The sequence below is a fragment of the Carcharhinus amblyrhynchos genome, chromosome 15 (genome assembly GCF_965287045.1).
Source record: "Carcharhinus amblyrhynchos chromosome 15, sCarAmb.v2.hapA, whole genome shotgun sequence".
Taxonomy (NCBI): Eukaryota; Metazoa; Chordata; class Chondrichthyes; order Carcharhiniformes; family Carcharhinidae; genus Carcharhinus; species Carcharhinus amblyrhynchos.
In genome coordinates this window covers 12,525,445-12,549,527 of record NC_137338.1, presented here as the reverse complement: position 1 = coordinate 12,549,527, position 24,083 = coordinate 12,525,445, and the positions used below count along the sequence as shown (strand labels likewise).

The 24,083-nt window shown below is 43.8% G+C and overlaps 1 protein-coding gene and 1 non-coding gene across 2 annotated transcripts in view; both read right to left on the bottom strand.

The window, feature by feature from the left end:
* LOC145353075 (cell adhesion molecule DSCAM) overlaps positions 1 to 22,922 on the bottom strand; it is a 556,699-nt gene extending 533,777 nt beyond the window's left edge. Inside the window, exon 1 of the mRNA XM_080203419.1 lies at positions 22,503 to 22,922. Within this exon, the coding sequence (XP_080059545.1) occupies positions 22,503 to 22,545 (43 nt within the window). The 5' untranslated portion in view covers positions 22,546 to 22,922. The remainder of the gene's footprint in view (positions 1 to 22,502) is intronic.
* Positions 16,104 to 16,175, bottom strand: trnac-gca (transfer RNA cysteine (anticodon GCA)). The gene has a single exon. It is a non-coding gene; the product is annotated as a tRNA-Cys (tRNA).
* Positions 22,923 to 24,083: the final 1,161 nt, after the last annotated feature.

Below are 24,083 nucleotides of genomic sequence, written 5' to 3'. Positions count from 1 at the left end.
AATAGATTTTGTTTAGTGTCCCTACTGGTGAGAATCACACTTTGCCTCATTTTGTAAGATCTGAATTTTTCTGTCGCCGAGAAAGCAGAGCTGAAACTCTCCCGTTTTCAGGCTCAGTCGGCACTTGGAATATTTTTGGTAAGATCACCCACAAAGTATAATTCCTTCGTCAGAATGTGATCCCAGCCACACTGTAAAACTTGAGCATTAAAGCCTGGCCTGGCGTGGCACTGATTTGCGAAGAGGCAATGCCAAGAGATTTAGATTTATAAATTGGTAGTCCCAAAATTTAGCAGGGATCCCAAACTGAAATCCATTTTTAAAAAATTGGTAGGAAATTTGGCATGCAATTAGAATGGAATGTGGCTCATGAATGTTATGTTTAGTCGGTGGTTTTCATGGTAAAGAATTAAAGCATATTGCAGAATAATACATTTTAGGAACAGCATCTCAATGGACAATACTTTGCAGCAAGAAAAGTACAGTCTACTATTAACTGATCAGCCATTGTGGTCCAGTGTCCTGAGTAACATTTTCCAGCTGGTCATGCCAGTTGGATTCTTTGGCCCAGCTGCAGTGAACAGAGATTTGGCTGAGCGCCAAATTCTCCAGCCACGCTGGCAGCACCAACGGGGCATGAATGACTGGAAAATTCCAGCCTAGATGTCAATGAAGGGATGTGGCAGTTAGCTTTCACAAAGCAAGGTCCAACAAACCTGGAGGCAATGGCCTAGTGGTATAATCGCTAGACAATTAATCCAGAAGCTGAGTTAACGTTCTGGGGACTTGGGTTCAAATCCCGTCCATGGCAGCTGGTGGAATTTGAATTCAATATAGTAAAAAAGCCTGACATTAAGAATCTCCTGATGAAACGATTGTCGGAAAAACCCACCTGGTTCTCTACTGTCCTTTAGGGAAGGAAATCTTCCATCCTTACCTGGTCTGGCCTACATGTGAATCTAGAACCATAAAAACATGGCTGACTCTCAACTGCACTCGAATGGCAACTAGGGGTGGGCAACAAATACTGACCAGCCAGCAACACTCTTGTCCCACATATGAATTATAAAAAACAACATTGCGAGAAATGATCAGATAATCGATTTTTTCATGATGCCCAATGAGTGAAGTTTTAGAAGCATAGAATGAGATGAAAGGTAAAATTAGAAGATATGCTGGGCACAGCTTACAAGACATCATCTCGCTCCGGCGCCATCTTGGAAAAAAAGATCAATGAGGGATTGGCAAGAGCATTGCTGAGAAAACTCTTCTTCGAAACTGGACATGACCTTTCACCTGAGAAGGCAGACGGATCTCTGCTTAATGCCACATCTGCAAGCCGGTGCTTAAGACTGTGCTCACTAGCTCCCTCCCAGAAAGCATCCACTGTGTGAACCAAGTTTATTTATTAGTGTCTCAAGTAGATTTACATTAACACTGCAATGAAGTTGCTGTAAAAATCCCCTAGTTGCCACACTCTGGCGCCCGTTCGGGTACACTGAGGGAGAATTTAGCATGGCCAATCCATATAACCAGCACATCTTTGGACTGTGGGAGGAAGCCAAAGCACCCAGAGGAAACCCACACCATTCCTAGTTGCCATTGGAGTGCAGTTGAGAGTCAACCACATTTCTATGGTTCTGGATTCACATGTAGGCCAGGCCAGGTAAGGTTGGCAGACTTCCTTCCCTAAAGGATATTAGAGAACTAGATGGATTTTTCCGACAATGGTTTCATCAGGAGATCGTTAATGTCAGGGGTTTTTTATTGAATTCAAATTCCACCAGCTGCCATGGACGGGATTTGAACCCTGGTCTTCAGAATGTTAACTCAGCTTCTGGATTAATTGTCTAGTGATAATACCACTAGGCCATTGCCTCCAGGTTTGTTGGACCTCGCTTTGTGAAAGCTAACTGCCACATCCCTTCATTGACATCTAGGCTGGAATTCCACACCAACGGTGACCCAAGCCAGGAATCGAACCCGGGACCCTGATGCTGTGAGGCAGCAATGCTAACCACTAGCTTGGTGAAATTCATCTCGTCTATAATTTCCCCAAAGAATGGATCTCCGTACAAAGAGAAAAGCGCATTTCCATTTTCTTTTCAAATTGACACACTCTCAACAGGAGAAATCTCAAACTCGACTATTGTCAAGTGGAGGGGAAAGTAACCTCTGTTCAAGTTTAAAGGAAAATTGTTTTCGCGAAAGCAATGCTTGGCATGCCTCTTTGATATGTGAGGCAATGGGAAGAGCCAAGTCATTTTCATCATAATGATCCAATGATGTGTTTCAAAATAGTTGACTCCAGAGTGTCATGTTTTTGTAAAAACAAATGATAAGAGATTTGCCAAACCTTTTGTTTCTACCTCCAGGAAGACACTTTCCTTCAAAACTATCCAGTGAATAAAGAAAAAAAAATCTGATCTTCTCAGAAGCAGACGAGGTGAAGGAGGCTATTGTGGCAGAGAAGGGGAATGAATTCAGAGATTTTCATTTGAAAGCGTTTGCTTTCTCGTCATCCTTCCAATGCAAATGATAACTCACCGCTGCAGTTTGCTGACATTTAACTGCTGCTTTTCAAAAAAAACAATTCACAGCTTAAACTGAAGAATGGCCGCAGGAGTTGTTACGGTTGTCACAAAAACAAAACAAGCAGGTTTACATCGCTCTCATTCTCCCAGAGCTGTCAGGGAGTGGCTTTTCACAAAGCCAACTGCCTTCCGAAAGATCCCCCACAATCTTCATGCGAGACATCTGTTGACCTTTCAGCCAAGCTAGCATCTTCAACTGAGCACAGAAAGGCACTAAAACACCCACGTAATGATATGTGTCAAAGAAAGGTCTTCCTGCATTGTCTGGATGTGAAATTAAAAAACCATTGAATTTTCTGGCAAATACTAATTTATAGAATCTCCCTTTCCAATTTATACGAGTTCTTTTCCTTGATGGGGAAGGGCTAATATCCCATTGTCAGATCGCAGGCCATTTGGCATTTTTATTCTCTTTATCACTGGCAAGGTTCATTTTAAAAAAAAGTGATGAGGGAAAGCAAAAACTTTGGTCTCGAGACAATTAAAGTGGAAATATTCTGAAAAGACCCATGGAATCTAAAGACTATTTTGCATTTGAATTATTCAGAGCGGGCTGCAGGCTGGAGTTAGTTAATTAGGCCTTTTTCACAAATGAGACAACCTTCAGATTTCATTCATCTTCACTTGCGATCTTCTTTATTACTTATCAGCAGGACAATTTTATTTAAAATACCAATTACAAATTTTCAACAAAAAAAAAATCCAAGTAAAATATTTAAAGAACACATGGTGACCAAGCCTGATCCCATTCTTCACCCATAAGAAAATACAACTCGAAACAAATTGAAATGGTTACTAAGAAATTTCATTGAACATTAGTGGGAATAAAAACTTCCTGACAAGTCAGTCAACATGCTATAGATGCTAAGTGCCTGACACACATCAGGTTACGTAACAGTCAGGTTGCAATTGAATAGTAGCTGTGGTATCCATCTGAAGCCTCAATTCTGGTACCTGGCTGCATTATGGATTGTCAAGTATCTGGAAAAGAGTTCTGTGGACTTAAATCCTGACTTAAATATTCAGGGTTGGTTCAAAGCCAGATTCGCCTATCCTCTGATTCAAAGGGAACCTAGTAAGAATCGCTACTGGTCTCCAGAAACAGAGACCAGGGGTGATGGCCACATCGTGGGTTCAAAGGCCATTGCAGCCCCAAGGTAACCAGAGACAATGGCTAGGCAGTGCCAGCTTGGTACTGCATGGGTGGCACTGGCCAGAGGCAGGGTCTGAAGGGAGCCCCTGAAGGGGGCATGGCCTGAAGGGTGTCCTCAAAACGGTTAGATGGCCCCTTAGCAGAAATTCATTAACTTGGGAAGGTGGGGTGAACATTTAATGAAGGGAGGCAGTTGCCCTTCTGGGGTTAGGGTTTGAGGATGTTCCCCAGGTCTGCAGAGGGCTGTGATGTCTGTGGGGGACCTTCAATTTAGTTAGAGATCGGGGCGCCATTTTCAAATTGCGCCCCAATCTCTGAGGAGATGGTCAGCACATCTCTTTGCTGGGGGCCATCTCCAAGCTCCAAAACAATGCCTAAGGCTGGGATTCTCCAATATCGCCCGTGGCTTGGATTCTCCAGTCCCGCTGCATTGAATGGAGTTTTGACTGCGTGCCGAATTCTCCACTCTCGCTGGCAGTGGCGGTGGAGTGTACCAGACTGGAGAATCCCACCCTAAGTGTGGGTGAATTGCAAGCTGGACCCTACCCAGCAGGATTTTAACCTCTGGCGATGACACTTAGGCTGGGATTCTCTGGTCTCACGCACCCCACTGTCGCTGCCAGTGGGAACAGAGGGTTTGGCGCACAGCCAAATCTCCACTCACAGCAGCAAGACTGGAGTATCCCACCCACTGGCAAGAATGGGAAATTCTGGCCAGTCATATTCTGAGAGAATTCAGCCTCCTGCCCTCTTCACAACTTATTTTCCGACCTATCTTTCAGTCATCAGCAAATTAGCAACCTTACATATGATCCTGTCTTCCAATTAATGTAAATTAGAAATAGTTGGTCCCAGCAGTTAAATCTCTGGCACTGCACTCATTACATATTGCCAAGCTGAAAATGACCCATTTATATCTACTCTCTGTTTGCTGTTAGCTAACCAATCCTCTATCCATGATAATATGCTACCCCTGTACCATGAGCACCTATTTGTGTAGTAACCTTTGGCGTGGCATCTTGTCAACTGCCCTCTTAAAATCCAAGTACACCACATCCACAGGTTCCCTTTAATCCACATTGCTTGTTACTTCTTCCGAGAGCTCCGGTAAGTTAGTCATACATGATTTCCTATTCACAAAGCCATGGTGACTGTGCCTGATTGCATTGAGATTTTCTAAGTGTCCCACTATAGCCTCCTTAACAATAGATTCCAACATTTTTCCTACAACGGAAGTTCAGCTCACTGGCCTGTGATTTCCTGCTTTCTGGCTCCCTCTGATCTTAAACAGAGGACTTGCATTCACTATTTTCCAATCTAAATAGGACCTTACCAGAATCTAGAGAATTATGGCAAATTAAAATCAATACATTTCCTATTTCACCAGCTACTTCCCTGGAGACACTAGGATGAAATCCATCATGACACAGGAACGGAGAGTCATTGAGGTTTACAGCATGGAAACAGGCCCTTCAGCCCAACTTATCCATGCCGCCCCTTTTTTTTAAGAAAGCTAGTCCCAATTGCCCGCATTTGGCCCATATCCCTCTACACCTATCATACCCATGTAACTGTCTAAACATTTTTTAAAAGACAAAATTGTGCCCACCTCAACTACTGCCTCTGTCAGCTTGTTCCAGACACTCACCACCCTCTGTGTGAAAAAATTGCCACTCCAGACCCTTTCATATCTCTCCCCTTTTAGACCTATACTCTCCAGTTTTAGACTCCCACTACCTTTGGGAAAAGATGTTGACTATCTAGCTGATCTATTCCATTATTTTATGGACCTCTAAGATCAGATAAGATCTACAGACCTCTATAAGACTTGACGGCTTTTAGTTAGAATGATTTTCTCAGTGCCTTTTTTCTTGGTGATTGTACTTGCTTTAAGTTCCTCCCTCCCTTTCATCTCTGCATTCTGGGATGTTGTTTGTAGTCTTTACAGTGAAGACAGATGCAAAAATATCTGCTCAACTCATCCTGCCTTTTCCTCATTTCCTATTATTAATTCCCCAGAATGACTCTGTAGAGTTCACTCTAGTTAGTCTTTTCCTTTGTCCACACCTTTAAAAACTCTTATTGTTTGAAAATCTCTAAATTATTCAAAAGAGATCAGCTGATGCTTCATGGAATTGCGTGAGCTACATGTGAATTGAGAATTGGGAATGAAAATCAGTGCCCGATCAGGGACTTGGATATTCAAACTAAAAGCCTAACGCTCCACCAACTGAGCAAACTCAGGACCCTTAGCTAACATCATTCAGATGGACCACCAGCTCACCACTTCATTATTGTTTCTGGGAGCTGCCTGTGCACAAATTGATTGCTGTGTTTAGTTTTAGAGTTTTCTTCATTAGAGTCACACGTAGGCTTACATTAACACTGCCATGAAATTATTGTGAAAATCCCCAAGTCGCCACACTCCGGTGCCCGTTCGGGTACACTGAGGGAGAACTTAGCATGGCCAATTCACCTAACCTGCACATCTTCAGGATTGTGGGAGGAAACTAGAGCACCCGGAGGAATCCCACGCAGACATGGGGAGAATGTACAGACTCCGCACAGACAGTGACCCAAGCCAGGAATTGCACCCGGGCCCATGCTGCCGTAAGGCAGCAGTGCTAACTGCTGTGCCGCCATGCTATATCTCAACAGTGACCAAACTTCAAATGCACCTCATTGGCTGTGTATAATGATTTGGGAGGTGGTGAAAGGTGCTATATAAATGTGAATCTTAAAAGTAGCAGGAGAGCCAACAAGGGGCTCCAAGCATTTTACAAACTCAGCAAGCCATTGAATTGGAATGAGGTCGGGAACTTTTGCTTTGACTTATTATTGTCACATGTATTAGTACACAGTGAAAAGTATTGTTTCTTGCATGCTATGCAGACAAAGCATACCATTCATAAAGAAGGAAATGAGAGAGTGCAGAATATAGAATTAGAAGATATGCTGGGCACAGCTTGCAAGAAAGCACCAGAGTGAGGCAACATCTTGGGAAAGCACAGACTCACTCTCATTATATTACTGGGCTAGTAATCTAGAGACAGGGACCAATGATCCACCACAGCACCTTGGCAATTTTAATTCAATAAATCTGGAATGAAAAGGCTAGGATCAGTAAAAGTGATCATGAAATTACTGCGTTTCTGTAAAAACCGGTGTGGTTTAATAATATGCTTTAATCCTTACCTGATCTCACTCATACGTGACTCCATACTCACTGCAACTGTAGTTGACTCTTACCTGCTGTCTAAAATGGCCAAGTAACCCACTCAGTTATCTCAAACTTCTACAAGGACGTCTTAGAAGACTAAAACCAGGTGGACCACACAGCAATAATCTAAGTACGGACATAACAAAGGCACACTTGGTCCAGATGTCACTAACATCGGACTTGAGTCCAAAATTGGACAGCTACCCTACAGACTAGTCAACAGCAGCCTGACTCACTGAATTTAAACATATAGACAAGGACCAGTCTACAACACTGGCATATGCCCAAAGTGGGCAATTAATTTGATTATTATCAAATGTATTAGTATACAGAGAAAAGTATTGCTCGTGCGCTATGCAGACAAAGCATACCATACATAGAGAAGGAGTGCAGAATGTAATAGTTTTAGAAGCATTGATAGAGAGCAAATGATAGAATTAGAGGGTGCAGCTTGCAAGAAATCGCCATGCTCTGGCACCATCTTGAAAAAGTCCTGATAGGTCTACCAACAGCAAGGCAATCCAATCCAACTAGAGGAGGCAATGGCCTTTGGTATTATTGTTAAACTATTAATCCAGAAACTCAGCTAATGACCTGGGTTCGAATCCTGTCCTGCTAGATAGTAGAGTTTGAATTCAATAAAAAATATCTGGAATTAAGAATCTACTGATGATGATGAAACCAATTTTCAATTGTTGGAAAACCCATCTGATTCACTAAATGTCCTTTAGGGAAGGACATCTGCCATCCTTACCTGGTCTGGCCTACATGTGACTCCAGAGCCTCAGCAATGTGGTTGACTCTCAGGCAGGTAGGGATAAGAAATAAATTCTGACCAGCTAGCGAAGCCCAATTTAGATGTCCCACAAATTAATTTTTAAAAAGCCAATTACTGCCCCAGTCTACTCTCAATCATCAGCAAAGTGATGGAAGACATCATCAACAGTGCTATCACAATGAAAAATGATTGTTGTTGTTCCTCAGAGTGGTGTGCCAGGCCCAGCTATCTTCAGCTACTTTGTCAATGACCTTCCCTCCAACCTGAGGTCAGAAGTAGAGATGTTCGCTGATGATTATGCAATGCTCAGCACCTTCATAACAAACCAGCCCATGTCCAATGTGACAAGTCCAGAATTGGGTTAAAGCTATCTCTGGGCTTTCAAATAAAGAGAATGAACCTCAGTTGTGGTAACTGGGACTTCCTCCTCATCTGCCTTGGCCGACATGCTACATATTTCCAGCATTTTTAATTCCAATTATCTTTTTCCCAAACTCAAAGCAAATAGTTACAACATAAACATTGATGTCTCCCCCCCCCCCACTTCCCACCTCAAAGTTCCCAGTGCAACAGAGGGTGCATCTACTGGTGCATTGGCAGGAGGCTGGGGGAAGGAAGGAAGGTGGAAAAACGCCAGGATTTGGAAAGGAACTTCATGCAGCAGCAAAACAGACAATGGATAGAAAAGGATCATCCCAGTGTTGTCAACAGCTGATTATTTATCAAAAGTTGATGTCTACACTGTCTTGAAATGTCTCTGTAAGCTTAACGAAGTCTAATAAATAGCTGAAAATAAATGTTTGTCTTCATTTTACCCCAAAAGAAACTTGTTTAAAATGAAGGATCTTCCCAGTTTACATCAGTAACTGAGTAGAATAATATAGCCCCTCCATTTGAAGGGCATTTATTAGTCTACTCAGTTACTCACTCCAAAATGCTCACATTTCATGCACCATCTATCCGCCCAAGCTACAAACCCTCATCGGCTGTTTCCATTTTGTAAAATGTCAGGGCATGATTGTTTTGTGATATGTTAAAGGCCTGTACAAGCACAAACTGCTATTATGGTTATGTACCACGTTATCCAACATGGGGTGGTAGTGCAGTGGTTAGAATCCATACCTCTGGGCCAAGAGCTCTGGGTTCAAGTCCCTCTTCAGGACTTGTTGGCCAAGGAAGGTGCATTCGTAAAGGGAGGTTGATTATCAGCCTGTAAATCCGTCCAATGTGCCTGAGAGTGGGAGAATTCCCTGGTCAGCCAAACTGCAGAGGACGATGGCAAACCATTGCAGGACTTTGCTAAACATAATCATGGATCAATCCATGGTTACCAATTCCTTCTTCGGCCATGATATCTGAAGCAGGAGGTTGAAATAAAGAATTGCCTATTATGGTGGCACAGTGGTTAGCACTGCTGCCTCACAGGACCAGGGACCTGGGTTCGATTCCCGGCTTGGGTCACTGTCTGTGCGGAGTCTGCACATTCTCCCTGTGTCTGAACTGTGGGAGAAAACCCATGCAAAAATGTGCAAGTTAGGTGGATTGGCCATGCTAAAATTGCCCCTTAATGTCAGGGGGTAAATGCATGTGGTTATGGGGATAGATTCTGGGTGGGATTGTGGTCAATGCAGACTTGATGGGCCAAATGGCCTCCTCCTGCACTGTAGGGTTCTATGATCTATGGTCCCTCATAGCTGTCAGCCCATGAAGTAGAAATGCTGGTGTTGGACTGGGGTGGGCACAGTTAGAAGCCTCACAGCACCAGGTTATTTCAAAGGAGCAGCGCTCATGATTCCAAATAAACCTGTTGGACTTTAACCTGGTGTTGTTTGAGCTGTCAGTCCAGTTACAGAACTGCTGCAATTAAACAGATTGACACTGACAATTTTACACTAATTGGGCCATTCTGTCCAGAAACAGCCCTGATTTCTAACTGTTTCGGGGTTGGGAGATCTCTGCATAGGAATGTCGAGATTACCCTGGTGAGCAGAACTCCCTTACTCTGACACTCTCTGCCTACTTAATACCTCTGGTTCCTGGGTGAAACTTCAAAGAAGAACTTGAGGTGAGTAGCAATAGGTGCCATTTAAGTAGAAGCAAGATAAACCTGTCAGGGAGAAAGAAATAGAATACTCTGCTGATAGGGTTAGCTGAAATATATGGGACAGAAACACCAGCAATCAGTTGGACCGAATGGCCTATTTTATGCCAGTTGATCCAAGCTACCTCAATTTGCCAGTTTCTCTGAAGAAAATGAATTTGTCCTGTATAAAGTTACAATCAGACAAACTGTTCCTGGTTTAGGGTTATTGCGAGTGTTAGTGCAGACTATGCATCATACTATTACATTTTATCTCCTGTGGGAGAATATTTAGGATTTGCACATCATTGTAAATGAGTTGTTTAACTCTGCTTGTTTTCTGATCTTTTTATATTGCTATTAAATGCATTCAATAGTTTATGCCTCAAACCTGATCCGACAGACTCTGGTCTTAATAACCTTTTCTCAAAAATCTAAGAGATGTGTCAGCACTGCTGCCTCACAGCTCCAGGGATCTGGGTTTGATTCCTGGCTTGGATCACTGTCTGTGCGGAGTCTGCATGTTTTCCCCATGTCTGCGTGAGTTTCCCCCCAGGTGCTCCGGTTTCCTCCCCAGTCTGAAAGATGTGCTGGTTAGGTGCATTGGCTGTGCTAAATTCTCCCTCAGTGTACCAGAACAGGCGCCGGAGTGTGACGACCAGGGGATTTTCACAGTAACTTTATTGCAGTGTTAATGTAAGCCTACTTGTGATTCTAATAAATAATCTTAAACTTAAAAATGATACACAGGAGATAAGGCAAAATATAACCAAGGATAAACAAAATACAAAGGAATGCTGGAAATACTGTGGCAGATACTCCTGTTCTAATGGAAGGTGATCAACGTGAAAAGGTATCTTCATGTCTCTCTCCACAGTTGCTGCTAACCTGCTGAGTATTTCAGAAAATGCTACAAAGTACTCAGCAGGTCGAGCAGCATCTGTGGAGAAAAACATAGATGACTTTTCAGGCCAATGATCTTCCATTGCGAAAACTACGCAAAAATTTTTTGGACTCCAGTTCCTACAGATTGGAAGGTAACTAATGTAAGCCTGCTATTCAGAAGAAGGGAGGTAGAGAAAAAACAGAGAACTACAGACCAGTGAGCCTAATGTTGGTACTGGGGAATTTGCTAGAGTCCATTATCAAGGGTTTTATAACTCGGCATTTGGAAGGCAGTGATATAATCAGGCAAAGTCAGCACGGATTTACAAAAAGGAACTCATGCCCTGATGAATCTACTGGAATTTTTTGAGGATGTAACAAGTAGAATTGACTGAGGAGAACTAGTGGTTGTAGTTTATTTAGACTTTCAGAAGGCTTTTGATTTGGTCTCACATACAGACTACCATGTAAAGTTAAAGCACAAGGGATTGCAGGTAATGTCTTGAGATGGATAGAGAGCTGATTAGTAGATAGCAACCAAAGAGTTGGCATAAATGGGCCTTTTTCTGGTTGGCAGTCAGTGTCTAGTGGGGTTCCACAGGGATCTGTGCCAGGACCCCAGCTCTTCACATTACATACGAATGATTTGGAAGCGGGAACTGAATGTATTATTTCCAGATGATACCAAGTTGGGTGGGAGGGTGAGCTGCAAGGAGGATGCAAAGACACTTCAATGTAATTTGGACAGGCTGAATGTGTTGGCATCTGCGTGGCAATGCAGTATAATGTGGATAAATGTGAAGTTATCTACTTTGGTAGCAATAATGGGAAGACAGAATATTACTTGAATGGGTGTAAATTGAGAGAGGTGGATACTCAACAAAACTTGAGTCCTCATGCAACAGTCACTGAAAGTAAGTGTGCAGGCAGTTAGAGACAAACGGTACATTGGCTTTCATAGCGAGAGGATTTGGGTAAAGGGATGGGGATGTTTTGCTGCAACTGTATAGGGCATTGGTGAGGCCACAACTGAAGTATTGTGTGCAATTTTGGTGTCCTTATCTAAGGAAGGATGTCCTTGCCATAGAAGGAGTAGAGTGAAGATTTATCAGGCAGAATCCTGGAATGGCAGGTCTGTCATATAATAGAGAGACTAATTTGGTTCGAGTTATATTCACTGGAGTTCAGAAGTGTGAAAGGGGATCTCATAGAAACTTATAACGTTCTAATGGAGTACATTCTGAAAGAATGTTCCCAATGGTTGGGGAGTCCAGAACTAGGGGGCATAGTTTGAGGATTGAATTGAGGTGAGGAGAAATTTCTTCACCCAGAGGGTGATGAATGTATGGAATTCACTATCACAGAATGTGATTGAGGTCAAAATGTTGTCCGATTTTGCATAGAAATTAGATATAGTTCTTGGGACTCAAGGGATCAGAATATTGAATTCAATGATTAGTCAAGATCAAAATGAATGGCGGAGTGGGCCCAAAGGCCTATTCCTGCTTCTAGTTTCTATCAGAACAGGAGCATTTGCGCCATTGTCTATTTTCATTTCAGATTCCCATTTCACTCTTGCAAAAGCAATCAGGGTGCCTGCCCTACTGCCATGCTCATTGAAATGGCCTAGATTAGCCTGTTATGAGGGAAGTGTCTCAGGTAGGCATCATGAGAGTCGCACCATCGTCTCTCTGGCCAAAGTTCTTTCCAAATCTTTTCAATGGTCCCCTCCCCCGTTGCCACAGCCCAGCTCTATCCCCCTTCTTGCAAGGTCATGAGCAATGCCACAGAGTACTCGCTAACAACAGCAAGTATTCTCTTTTTCCCCCAAACTGAATAAAGTAAAGGTCATCACCAAGGAGACGATTCGCCAATCACTGTGCTCCTGGAGCTCGAAGAAAAGAAAGGCTCTGAGCTACAACAATGCTGCATCAAGTCATCAACTCTATAAGCTTAGCTTCTCCACTAATTGAGCAGGGTTGGTTAATTTATCCTTAGGTGCGTGTTGCCTTTCTGAAAATCGACTAGAATAGCTCGCACAAGTCATTATAGCAGTTTCCTTTATGTCCTTTAATTCAGCCTCCAATGACATCTGGCTAACCAGTGCTGCCTCCCACCTGTCAGCTTTAGGCCTTTGCTGACTGACCTCAGACTGCTATTTTCCTGCCACCCTTCCCTCCCCTCAACAACCCAATGCCCGCCTGCACTCCCCCTTCCTCGAATCACAATCAATGTCAAAATCCATCAGACGTTCCCACGGAACATTTGATGATTTCCGACATGTCCGCACATCCTCAGCAATGAAGCTATATGGCTTTTTTTTTTATATAAACCTCAGTCAGTTCCCTGTCTTCACAGTTGTTGTCCTCCTTGAATGGCATGCAGCCAAAGAGAATGAACCTGATCTTGTTGTTTTTCTTTTGTTATCCAGTGTTTGCTGTGCAGAAACAGGTGGGGTGGGGGGAGGTCACTAAGTTCCCCCTCCCAGGCTAGAATAGAAAGAGAGGAACTAAACCTCAAAAAAGGTTTCCCATGCACCATGCTAGGCCTCTCATGCACAGTACTGGAGTGCAACCATCAGCCCTGGTGTTGCTCAGCTCTGGGTTGAGAGAGAGAGTTTGAGCCCTACTCTACAGACTTGTGTGCATGATGTAGATTGATACAGCCAGTGCCATACTGAGCGAATGCCATTCTGTTGGAGGGAGCACATGTTCAGGTGAAAGGTTAAACCGACAGCTCCACTCAGGGGAAGTAAACTATTCCACAGCAGTATTTCAAAGGGATATAGAGTTGGTACTGATCTCCTGATCAGTAGCTGTCCCTTAAGCAACCTCACTAAAACAGATTATCTGGTCATTATATTGTTGCTGTTTGTAGAATCTCACCGTGCGAAAATTGGCTATAATATTTCCCCACATTAAAAAAATCCTTTATCCAAAAATATGTAGATTAGGTGGATTGGCCAATCTAAATTGCCCCTTAGTGTCCCAAGATGTGCAGGTTAGGTGGATTAGTTAAACTAAATTGCCCCTTAATGTCCAAAGATGTGTAGGTTAGGTGGATTAGTTAAACTAAATTGCCCCTTAATGTCCAAAGATGTGTAGGTTAGGTGGATTGGACATTAAAGGGAAAGGGAGGAGGAGAGGGCTTGGGTGGGATGCTCTTTCGGTCAGTGTAGACTGACTGATGGCCTCTTTCTGCCCACAGTCGGGGTTCTATGATTTTATGGGTGTGACGCACTTTGGGACATTTAGTGGTCATGAAATGCATGATATAAAAAAAAGTCTTCCCTTGTCTTTGGAACTAAGCCCAAATAGGACACAACACTTCCAGAGAGGTGGGCGAGGCAGGAGAAATTGTGCCAATATAAAGCAGGTATAATTGTGCCAATATATCTGCCAATATAGGGCAGTAAGATATCAAAAGTTGCACCCAAAGTGTTCACAGCATGGTGTATCGTAGAACTTACTGCAGTGCAACCTCTCTTCCCATCCCCGTCACCAACCACCACATAACAATCCTGCAGCCTAATTATACGGGCCAAAGCAATGCCAGCATCAAACAAAATGATAATAGTTTTTTGAACTGATGACTGAAATGAAAAAGAAGGGCCCACAGTTAGCTCTGAGAACCTCCACAGAGGAACAATTGAAAAGGACCACAGATTCTGATTGTAGTCTGGCACCCTGTGCTACTCGGTACCAGTCTGCTGCTGCCCTGAACACTCAGTCACGTGCCCACTTGGCTGACAAGTCACAAGACTCAATGCTACAAATTTGACATTAACACAACTAGGTGATTAAATAAATTTAAATCAAGATCGGCTTCTTCCGAGTTACTTCCAGCAGAAATTGCCAGTTGGATATAAAATAAAATTAAGATACACGCTGCAGGGTTCAATTTTAAAAAGGCTGCAAAGCTAAAATTCAACTACATTTCACACGAAGGAAACATGTTAGAAATGGGGTGGGGGGGGTGGTGGATTGTGGGAAGGTCATACTATTCCCTCAGACTCACCCCATCGAGTCTGTGTCGACAACAATCCCACCCAGGTCCTATCCCCGTAACCGTAACCCTGTTAATCCCCCGACACTAAGAAGTAATTTAGCATGGCCAATTCACCTAACCGACACATTTTTTGGAGTGTGGGAGGAAAGCGGAGCACCCAGAGGAAATCCAGACAGACATGGGACGGATGTGCAACCTCCACTCAGATAGTCACCCGAAGCCGGAATCGAACCCAGATCTCCGATGCAGTAAGACAATAGTGCTAACTGCTGTGCCACCTGAAAGTTCGGGGACAACATTAAATTCAGCTTGGGTGAGTGAGACAGAAGTTTCCAGAGATTGACCTCAGCTACTATGGGTGGTGAGGTCCGTAATTCTCACTGAGATTGGTAATGAGAATACCTGTGGGGGAGTTAGGGAGGATTCTGCCTTTCCACCACAGTCAGATAATTGGGAAATACGCTGTGATTTGATCTGAACATGTACGTTCTTGATGCTAACTGTGCATCAGCAAACAAAAATAGTCTCTTTAGACAGGGATAGCGTACCCAAAGACGTACATTGACCAGTATTCCAGGAAGAAATTTATTGGTTAGTCAGGGGCCTGGAGGAATATATCCAATCTTTCCTGGGTTTCTGCTTTGTGTATCATTGTCAGTCTGGGTACAAAGTGTACCCAGGTTCCTTTTATCTCAAGTGCCCACTCAAATCTATTGGATGTTAGCGACTATAAAACCTGCCACGGGCCAATGCAATTGGGCAGTCTTTTAGAGCATAATTTTCATTTACATTTGAATTTTGGGGGCAGCACAGTGATTAGCACTGCTGCCTCACTGCACCAGGGACCCAGGTTCAATTCCCAGCTTGGATTCACTGGCTCTGTGAAGTTTGCACCTTCTCCCCATGTCTGCGTGGGTTTTCTCCACATGCTCCAGTTTCCACCCACAGTCCGAAAGACGTGCAGGATAGGTAATTGACCCGAACAGGCGCCACAGCGTAGTGACTAGGGGAATTTCACAGTAACTTCTTCATAGAATAGAAACCCTACAGTGCAGAAAGAGGCCATTTGGCTCATCGAGTCTGCACCGACCGCAATCTCACCCAGGCCCTATCCCCTTATCCCTTCATATTTACCCGCTAATCCCTCTAACCAACGCATCTCAGGACACTAAGGGGCAATTTTAGCACGGCCAATCAACCTAACCCGTACATCTTTAGACTGTGGGAGGAAACCGGCACATCCGGAGGAAACCCACGCAGACATAAAGAGAATGTGCAAACTCCACATAGACAGTGACCTGAGCTGGGAATCGAACCCAGGTCCCTGGAGCTGTGAAGCAGCAGTGCTAACCACTGTGCTACCATGCCACCCAAAGCATCAATTGAAGGGCCACTCGGGTTTGAACCAAGGGCTTTTTGATCTGCAATCAAATGCTCTACCATGGAGCTATAACCCCCTGCTGTAAATTAAACTTCATTGCAGTGTTAATGTAAGTCTTATTTGTGACTAATAAATAAAATTTTGTTTGTAAAATACAATACACGATAAATTTAACACTGAGAACCCAGTGCAACCTCATCACTCCAGCTGAAAATGGGATTTCCTCAAAATAAAAATAAGCATTTTCATCAGAGTAAAAGCAAAATGCTGCAGATGCTGGAGATCTGAGATGAAAACAGGTAAGGCTGGAAAAGCTCAGCACTCCCGGCAGCATCTGTGGAGAGAGAAACACAATTTTTTTGAATCCAAATATGACTCTTCTGCAGAACTGAAGGACGGTCACGTTGGACTCAAAACATCAACCCTGGGCTGAGATTCTCTGACCCCGCTCACAGCCGTGGACACAGGCGTGAATGAACAGATAGCTCCAGAGTCTGTTTCTCTCTCCCTAAAGACACTGCCAGACCCGCTGAGATTTTCCAGCATTTCCCATTTTTATGTTAATCAGATGGCCAGCCCTTTGCCTTAATAACCCAATTGTAAGAAAATGAGATTGACTTAAAATAAGAACCGCACGGAGAACCATTTCCTAGTTACATTGGTGCACAACTAATTACATTTAAAGAAAAATAACATTCAAGAGCTTTTAAAGCATGGCTATTAGTCTCCTCACACAAGTTGGTCAATTACTGGAAACCCGCCATGATGATTAATTCAATCCAAGATGGCTCTAGGTTTGTGACCCCTTCCGGCTTCATAGAATCCTTACAGAGCAGGAGGACATTCGGCCCATCGCGTCTGCAGCAACCACAATCCCACCCCAGGCCCTATCCCCTTAACCCCACGTATTTACACTGCTAGTCCCCCTGGCACTAAGGGCAGAGTTTTCTCATCCTGCTCGCCACATGAATTGTAGCGGGTGGGACTGAACGATGCAAAGGACCATTGACCTCGAGCAGGATTTTCCGATCTTGGGGGTGAGCACGGTCGGAAAATCCTGCCCTCAGGCGCAATTTAGCTTGACCAATCCACCTAACCCATTACATCTTTGGCCTGTGGGAGGAAACCAGAGCGACAGGAGGAAATCCATGCAGCCTCGGGGGAGAACATACGAACTCCGCACAGTCGGTGACCCAAGCAGAGAATCGAACCCAGGTACTCGGTGCTGTGAGGCTAAGATGCCAACCACTGTCCCAAGTTAGGTAGTGTGGCCATGCTAAACTCCCCTTAGTGTCCAGGGATGTGTAAGTTAGGTGGGATGGCCATGCTAAATTACCCCTTAATGTCCAAAGATGTGTAGCTTAGATGGATTAGACATTGCAGGGATAGGGCGGAGGGGAGGGCTTGGATGGAATGTCCTCTTTCTGCACTGTCGGGATTTTATGATTATCTGGTGGTCATGAAATGCATGATATAAAATTAAAGTCTTCCCTTGTCTTTGGAACGAGGCCCAACCAGGACTCAACACTTACATCTTTGGACTGTGGGAGGAAACCAGAGCAACAAGAGAAAATCCACACAGACATGGGGGGAGAACATGCAAACTCCACACAGACAGTCATCCAAGGGCAGAATTGAACCTGGGTCCCTGGTGCTGTGAGGCAGCAATGCTAACCACTGTGCCACCAAGCAGTGATTTGAAACGAGCACAGAAACTTAAGCTGCCCTCAGCTTGCCCTTGAAATCCCATAGTGTTTTGGGTAACTGTTCACTAACAGTAGGACCTCTTGTTCCCTTATAGCATAACGAGGAGAAAGGGACTGACTTCCATCTCCTCAGCATCCTGTGGAGCATCAGGAAAAGCACCCCTCTCCCCAGCTTGAAGGGCAAAAGAACAAATCGCAAGTCTCCTTTATGAACTTTAATCCTTGGATTTGAAATCCATATTTTGCAGTCTTGAACTGTAAAGTTCACTGGCCTCTCTGCCTCGCTTTTCTTTGTTATGACGCAACTTAAAACTTATCTCTTTGACCAAACATTTGATCACCTGTTGGGAGAGATGGTGGCACAGTGGTGATGTCATAGGGCTAATAAGCAAGATGCCCCAGGCTAATTCTCCGGGGACGTGGGTTCAAATCCCACCTTGATAGATAGTGTATCTTGCATTTACAGTCTAAGGATATGGGTAAACCTTTTAGGACTGAGATGAGGAGAAATTTCATCTCCAAGAGTGGTAAGCCTGTGGAATTTGTTACCACAGAAAGCAGTTGATACCAAAACATTGTGTGTGTGTGTGTGTGTGTGTGTGTGCGTGGGGAGGGGGAGGCAGACCATGCAAAGGTCCATTGACCTTGGGTGGAATATTCCAGATTGGGGGCGAGTGAGGCCAGAAAATTCCACCCTGAACGTTTAGTGTCACAAGTAAGCTTACATTAACACTTGAATGAAGTTACTGTGAAAATCCCCGCGTCATAACATTCTAGTGCTTGTACAGGTACACTGAGGGAGAATTTAGCACGGCCAATGCATCCCACCAGCACGTCTTTCAAACTATGGGAGGAAACTGGAGCACCCAGAAGAAACCCACACAGACTCTTCACAGGCCAAACTGGGAATCGAACCTGGATCCCTGGCACTGTGAGGCAGGACTGCTACCCACTGTGCCAGCGTGCATGTTTCCAAGAAGGAGTTAGATATAGCTCTTCGGGCAAAGGGGATTTGGGCTATTGAGTTGGATGATCTGCCATGTTCCTAATGAATGGCAGAGCAGAATTGAAGGGCTGAATGGCCTACTCCTGCTCCTATTTCCCATGCTAATATGTTTCTAATATCACTTTATGTGACTCAGTGTCAGGTTGGTTTGATAACATTTCTTTGGAACGCCTTGGGACATTTTACTACAACATGTACCTTTTCTTCTACAGTGAAGGGTAATGACCTGGAACTCACTGCCTACCAGGGTGGTGCAAGCAGAGACCATGAATGATTTCAAGAGGAAATTAGATGGGCACTTGAGCAAAATTAACTCACTGACATCAGCAATTTCAGGGGGGTTGGGGGGTGGGGGGGTGTGAGGGGAAAGGAGGCAGCATAGGTTAGAAATCATTCTGCATGCATGCTGAGGTAAAAGCAGTGAATTATCCAGATTTTTTTTAGCGGTTTGTTCACTTTGCAAGCAGTTCTTGCATACACCCTTGTCAAAACAACTCACTGGGAGTCAGGCGCTGTAATCCGAAATATTCCAGCTCATTCGCCCTCAAGCCACAGCCCCCTGTCGCATAGCATAGGCTCGTATAATAATGTGTCATTTGCCCGGGAGGGGAGAAGAACATGAAATGGGTGTCCTCCTATTTGGCATGGACACAAAAATGCCTCAGGTTCACCGTTAGTTAAACTTAACTGGATAACTACTCAATAAAATTTGACTTCAAAGCAATGACTTTCTATTTTATCACCAGGGCCAGGTCCGGACTATTTAATCATATAGGGCAAACCTATCCCTGAGCAAAGCAGAAATATCTGCTGCCAAACATCAGTGACAATATTAGCATAATATATTCATAGGATCAATGGCTATTTTATTCTCCAACGCCACGCATTCAGGACAAGTGAATATCTCAATAAAACATTGAATGGCTTTTTTTTTAATTCTAACGTTCTCTGCTTTTACTTATTCGTACTTCGCCACACCTCTCCGTTCACAACACACCCGAGTTCATGCAGGGAATAGCCAGGTAAGGATCTACTGCTCTCTGACAAGCCACTGGGACTAGCACCGAAGGTAGGTACCCCTGACAGTTCTCCCTCTCGAATTTCAGCGGGGACAGATGTGTTAAGGGATGATAATAAGAATCCTAGTCATCTGCTCAATAACAATCCCCCGCTCTCTCACCCTAACAATTTATAAATGCCAACATTGTCATTCTCTCCATAGGTTAATGAACAATGTTTGCATAATATCTATGATCTGTTTGAAATCAAAAAAATCAACAGACTCAGAAATAACGAGAGAGAGAGAGATTGGGCAGTCTATAAAGGACTGGGGCAACATTGCCAGTAACCACCCCCTCCCCCCATTTATCAGCTGACTTTTCCCTTCTCATTTGTCCCTCCTCACGCCTGGCTCTGATTATTTCCAATAAATACTTAGCACAATTCTCAAGATGAGAATGGAGACACTTCTCACAAAATTAGAATGTCTCTCTCCAATTCATCTGGGTTGTCAGTCTTTGCCATGTGGTGGAGGATCAAGAAAAATGAGCTCAGGATTGATAGGGAATCAAATCGTTGACTGTCAGTCAATTATTCCATGCCCCTTGGGCACCACTGGGGATGTTCTATCGACCCCTTTAAATCACGTTATAGTTTGATGCTTTAAGTTTCCTTTCTATTTTGTTTTGAACGGGCCCCTTTTTGGGAGGGGACGGGAAAAGGGGGGCTGCCGCCTCTTAATGTGTCCCTCAGTTCATTTGATTTAGTTTAATTGCTCAGTCAGAAAGATTGACTGGCAATCGATTTAGCATCTTTCAGTGGAGTCTGCAATGCCCTTTAACTGCAACACTGTGCCAGAAAAAAAAACCCAGGGTCTGTCTTTTCTCCTCACCGCCTTGTAGGTTTAGATTTGAGAAATACATTACATTGGTGACAAAATTCATCTCAATGGGGATTGGGGGGGGCGGGGAAAAGCGGGAAAAAAAGGAAAGGCAGCTGGGATGTATGGAAATGTGTTTGAAGCATTTAGCTCGCAGGATTAATCGAATTATAATTTAATCATTTGATCAAACACCAATTAGCATAATCACTTGAGGGGAACTGTTGGGAGCCTCGGAGACTGAGCGAGAAAAAGAGTCAAAACTACTTCAATCAGAGCTGACAGCTTTTAAAACAGAACAATTTTTGGCTTTTACCACAAAAAAAATCTCGAAATAAAAGAAGCAAAAAAAAAGGGCTATTGCAAGATCAGATACATCGATTTCTATTAAATAAACTGAGCTGCCAACAAAATCTCCTGGAGTTTGTGAAGATATAATAAACGCTCTCTAGAAATAATTTGTTAGTGAAATGGCCCAATCTCTAGAAATTGCAAGCGCATGGCTCATTTTGTTTTAAAGGTACATGGGGACTAAATTGTTTTATTGTTTTCTGCTTTGTCTGGGAATATTACAACAAAATATTTTTTCTCTTTCCCCCCGCCCCCCTCCCTCCCTGCACATTTTAGATTTTAGGAGCTAAGCGCACACAGAGTATTTGGATACAGAGGGGAGTAAAATCTTGGGTTACTGCTGTGTTTGTGTGTCTGTTATCGGAAAGCTCGGGAGAGTTGACATTTAGTATTGAGGTGACTTTGCTCAAATGCAATGCATTTAAAATTGAGATTCTATAAATAGCAATGCTGTCTCACACTTAAATCTTGCTCACAGCTCCAGGAGTCAAAAGTACTTCAGCTCCAAACTGAGGGTCATTTATCTATCATTTCCCCATGCCATCTACCGTCACCCATTCATTCATCTCACACCACTGAATTTCTCCAGTAATATTTGGATTGAGGTAGGAAATCAGAAGTAGACGTCCGCCTTAATTACCTGTCTATTATTTCTACAGCTTTCTTCTCCCCCTGAGAAACCTCTTTCTTCCACACCCCATGGTGCAGAGCACCCCCCAGCCATACAGTAACATTGATTCTGCATAGGGTTAACTTACTGACCACAGAGGCTTTTTATCAAGCCCTGCCAAATTACCCCAAGTAGAAATGCATGCATCTTATGTCTCAGTCTGCATCAAGCTTATTTGGTTGCGCCTTTTGAGACACCAATTTCGATCTTACACCGTATTTCATTCTTTCACTCTGTAGCATAGTACATATATATCTATACACATGTATAGATATATACACATGCATGTATGCACACATATACACACATTAAACATGTACATCTATATATACACATGCATATCATATATACATACACATACATACACATAAATATACAGGCACATATACACACATAGATATACATGTACATTTATAGAAATATGGTTCGATTTTCTTCTATTTTCACATGCTTTTCAGCTTTTCTACCTCTTTCTCCTGTGAGATCACATTTCTATCATCCCTATACATATACATACAATCAATCATCGGTGACAGTTGCATAATACCATACAGGGATATAAAATTTAGATTAATTGCAGCGTATAGAAAGGCAAGATGCAATGCCTGCGTTTGTTTGAATTGGTCGTATTATAGCACCAGGCTCTGACTCTGCTGGGTAAGCTACTTTAAATGATTACAGTGCAATTTTCTGTCTCCTGCTGATCACAGAGTAGAGGGAAATGTAAAGAAACATTCACTGCCATCCCACAGCCCTAATGTGGAAAGAGACTATTTCATTAACTAACTCACCATTCAGGATGCTGTGGAGTAAGAGGGTTACCACGATCCACATGCCCTAGGCTTTGTCCTTCTTGCAATGATCCCTGTGCACTTGCCCGTCTTCTGTTATATTGGAGAATTGTGACTGTATGTGAAGGTTAACATCCACAGAGAGAGAGAGAGAGCTCTTGGCTACAGCAGACACTGGAGATCAAACCGGCTTGCCTTGGTAGCCCTTGATACTGGGGCTGTGTGATATGTGTTTCCTGGCTGTGTCCTCTCCTCCTTCCCTTCCTCTTGAGTGCAAAAGAAAACGGATCAGAGATTTAGAGGGTGTGTGTTACTCAGCCCTGCAGCCCTGAGAGACAGCCAGGTGTGCTGGGACACAGAGACACTGACAACAGCAGCAGCAGCAGGTCGGAGGCAGGTCCACAGGTACAACACGACAGCACAACAGCCAGCTCTGCAAACAGCCTCCAAATTCAACACCATCCAACACATCCACATCTTCCCACAGCTTTAATCACATTGATCCTAGCGCTGAACCAACGCCTGATACCATTAGATCACAATCCATTAACCAACTCCCAGTCTTAAAGCGGTGTGTTAACCCTTTATTTGTGGCAGACCTGGTCCCTTCTCTCCCTCCCTTCCGCTCTTTCTCTCTCTCTCTCTCTGTCTCTCAAATTGGATGCCACGGTAAAAGGACAGCAACACCTAATATCCTCTGCTTAGCGTTTTATTTATCACTGCCAAACTCTCGCTTCTGCCTTAAAGGGGCAGAGTCGATTCTCTCTCTCCTTTTTTGTGTGTGGGCTGTTGGCAGGCAATCCAATCGGCACACCAATGTAGGACCGAATAAAATTGTCCAGGAAACAACATGTCGTGAGGAAATGTTTAGCCACAGCTTTCACTGGTGCTCAGTCTAAAAAAATTCGGAGGCATTGTCACCCGGAAGCTAAGTTTGAGTGAATGTGTTCTAGACTTTTGTAAATTACAAGCAGTCAATTTCCAATGGGTGGAAATCTCCTGCAAAGCTGATTTGAAACAGAGTTGCTTAATATCGACACAGAAATACCCCCCTTCAAATTACAATCAGTAATATAGATGGGCATCGCCAGTATAAATACTAAATCTTGGTTAAATAGGTGGGGGGGGGGGAATTGCTTTTGCCAGCTGTCTAAGCTCATGGTTCAGATCAGAAACAAAAGAGCGTCTGCTTTTAACCCCTTCTACCCCAGTGCACAGCCTGTGGATCTGCCCGGAGTAGGGGCTCCAACCTTACTTTGAGACGAATGGGATCTGACCTCCTGTAGCACATTCAGCCCAGTCTCCTCAGAATAAGCCCCTGCCGCTCACTGGTGCTCCAAGGGGAAATGGGATGACCTGATGTTGGTGAACATCTCTCAAGGACATCATAGAATCCCTGCAGTGCAGAAGGAGGCCATTTGGCCCGTCGAGCCTGCACCGAAAACAGCCCCACCCAGGCCCTTGTCCCCTTAACTCCACGTATTTCACTCTGCTAATCTCCTTGACACTAAGGGCTGCATAATGGTTAGCACTGCTGCCTCACAGCGCCAGGGACCTGGATTCGATTCTCAGCTTTGGGTC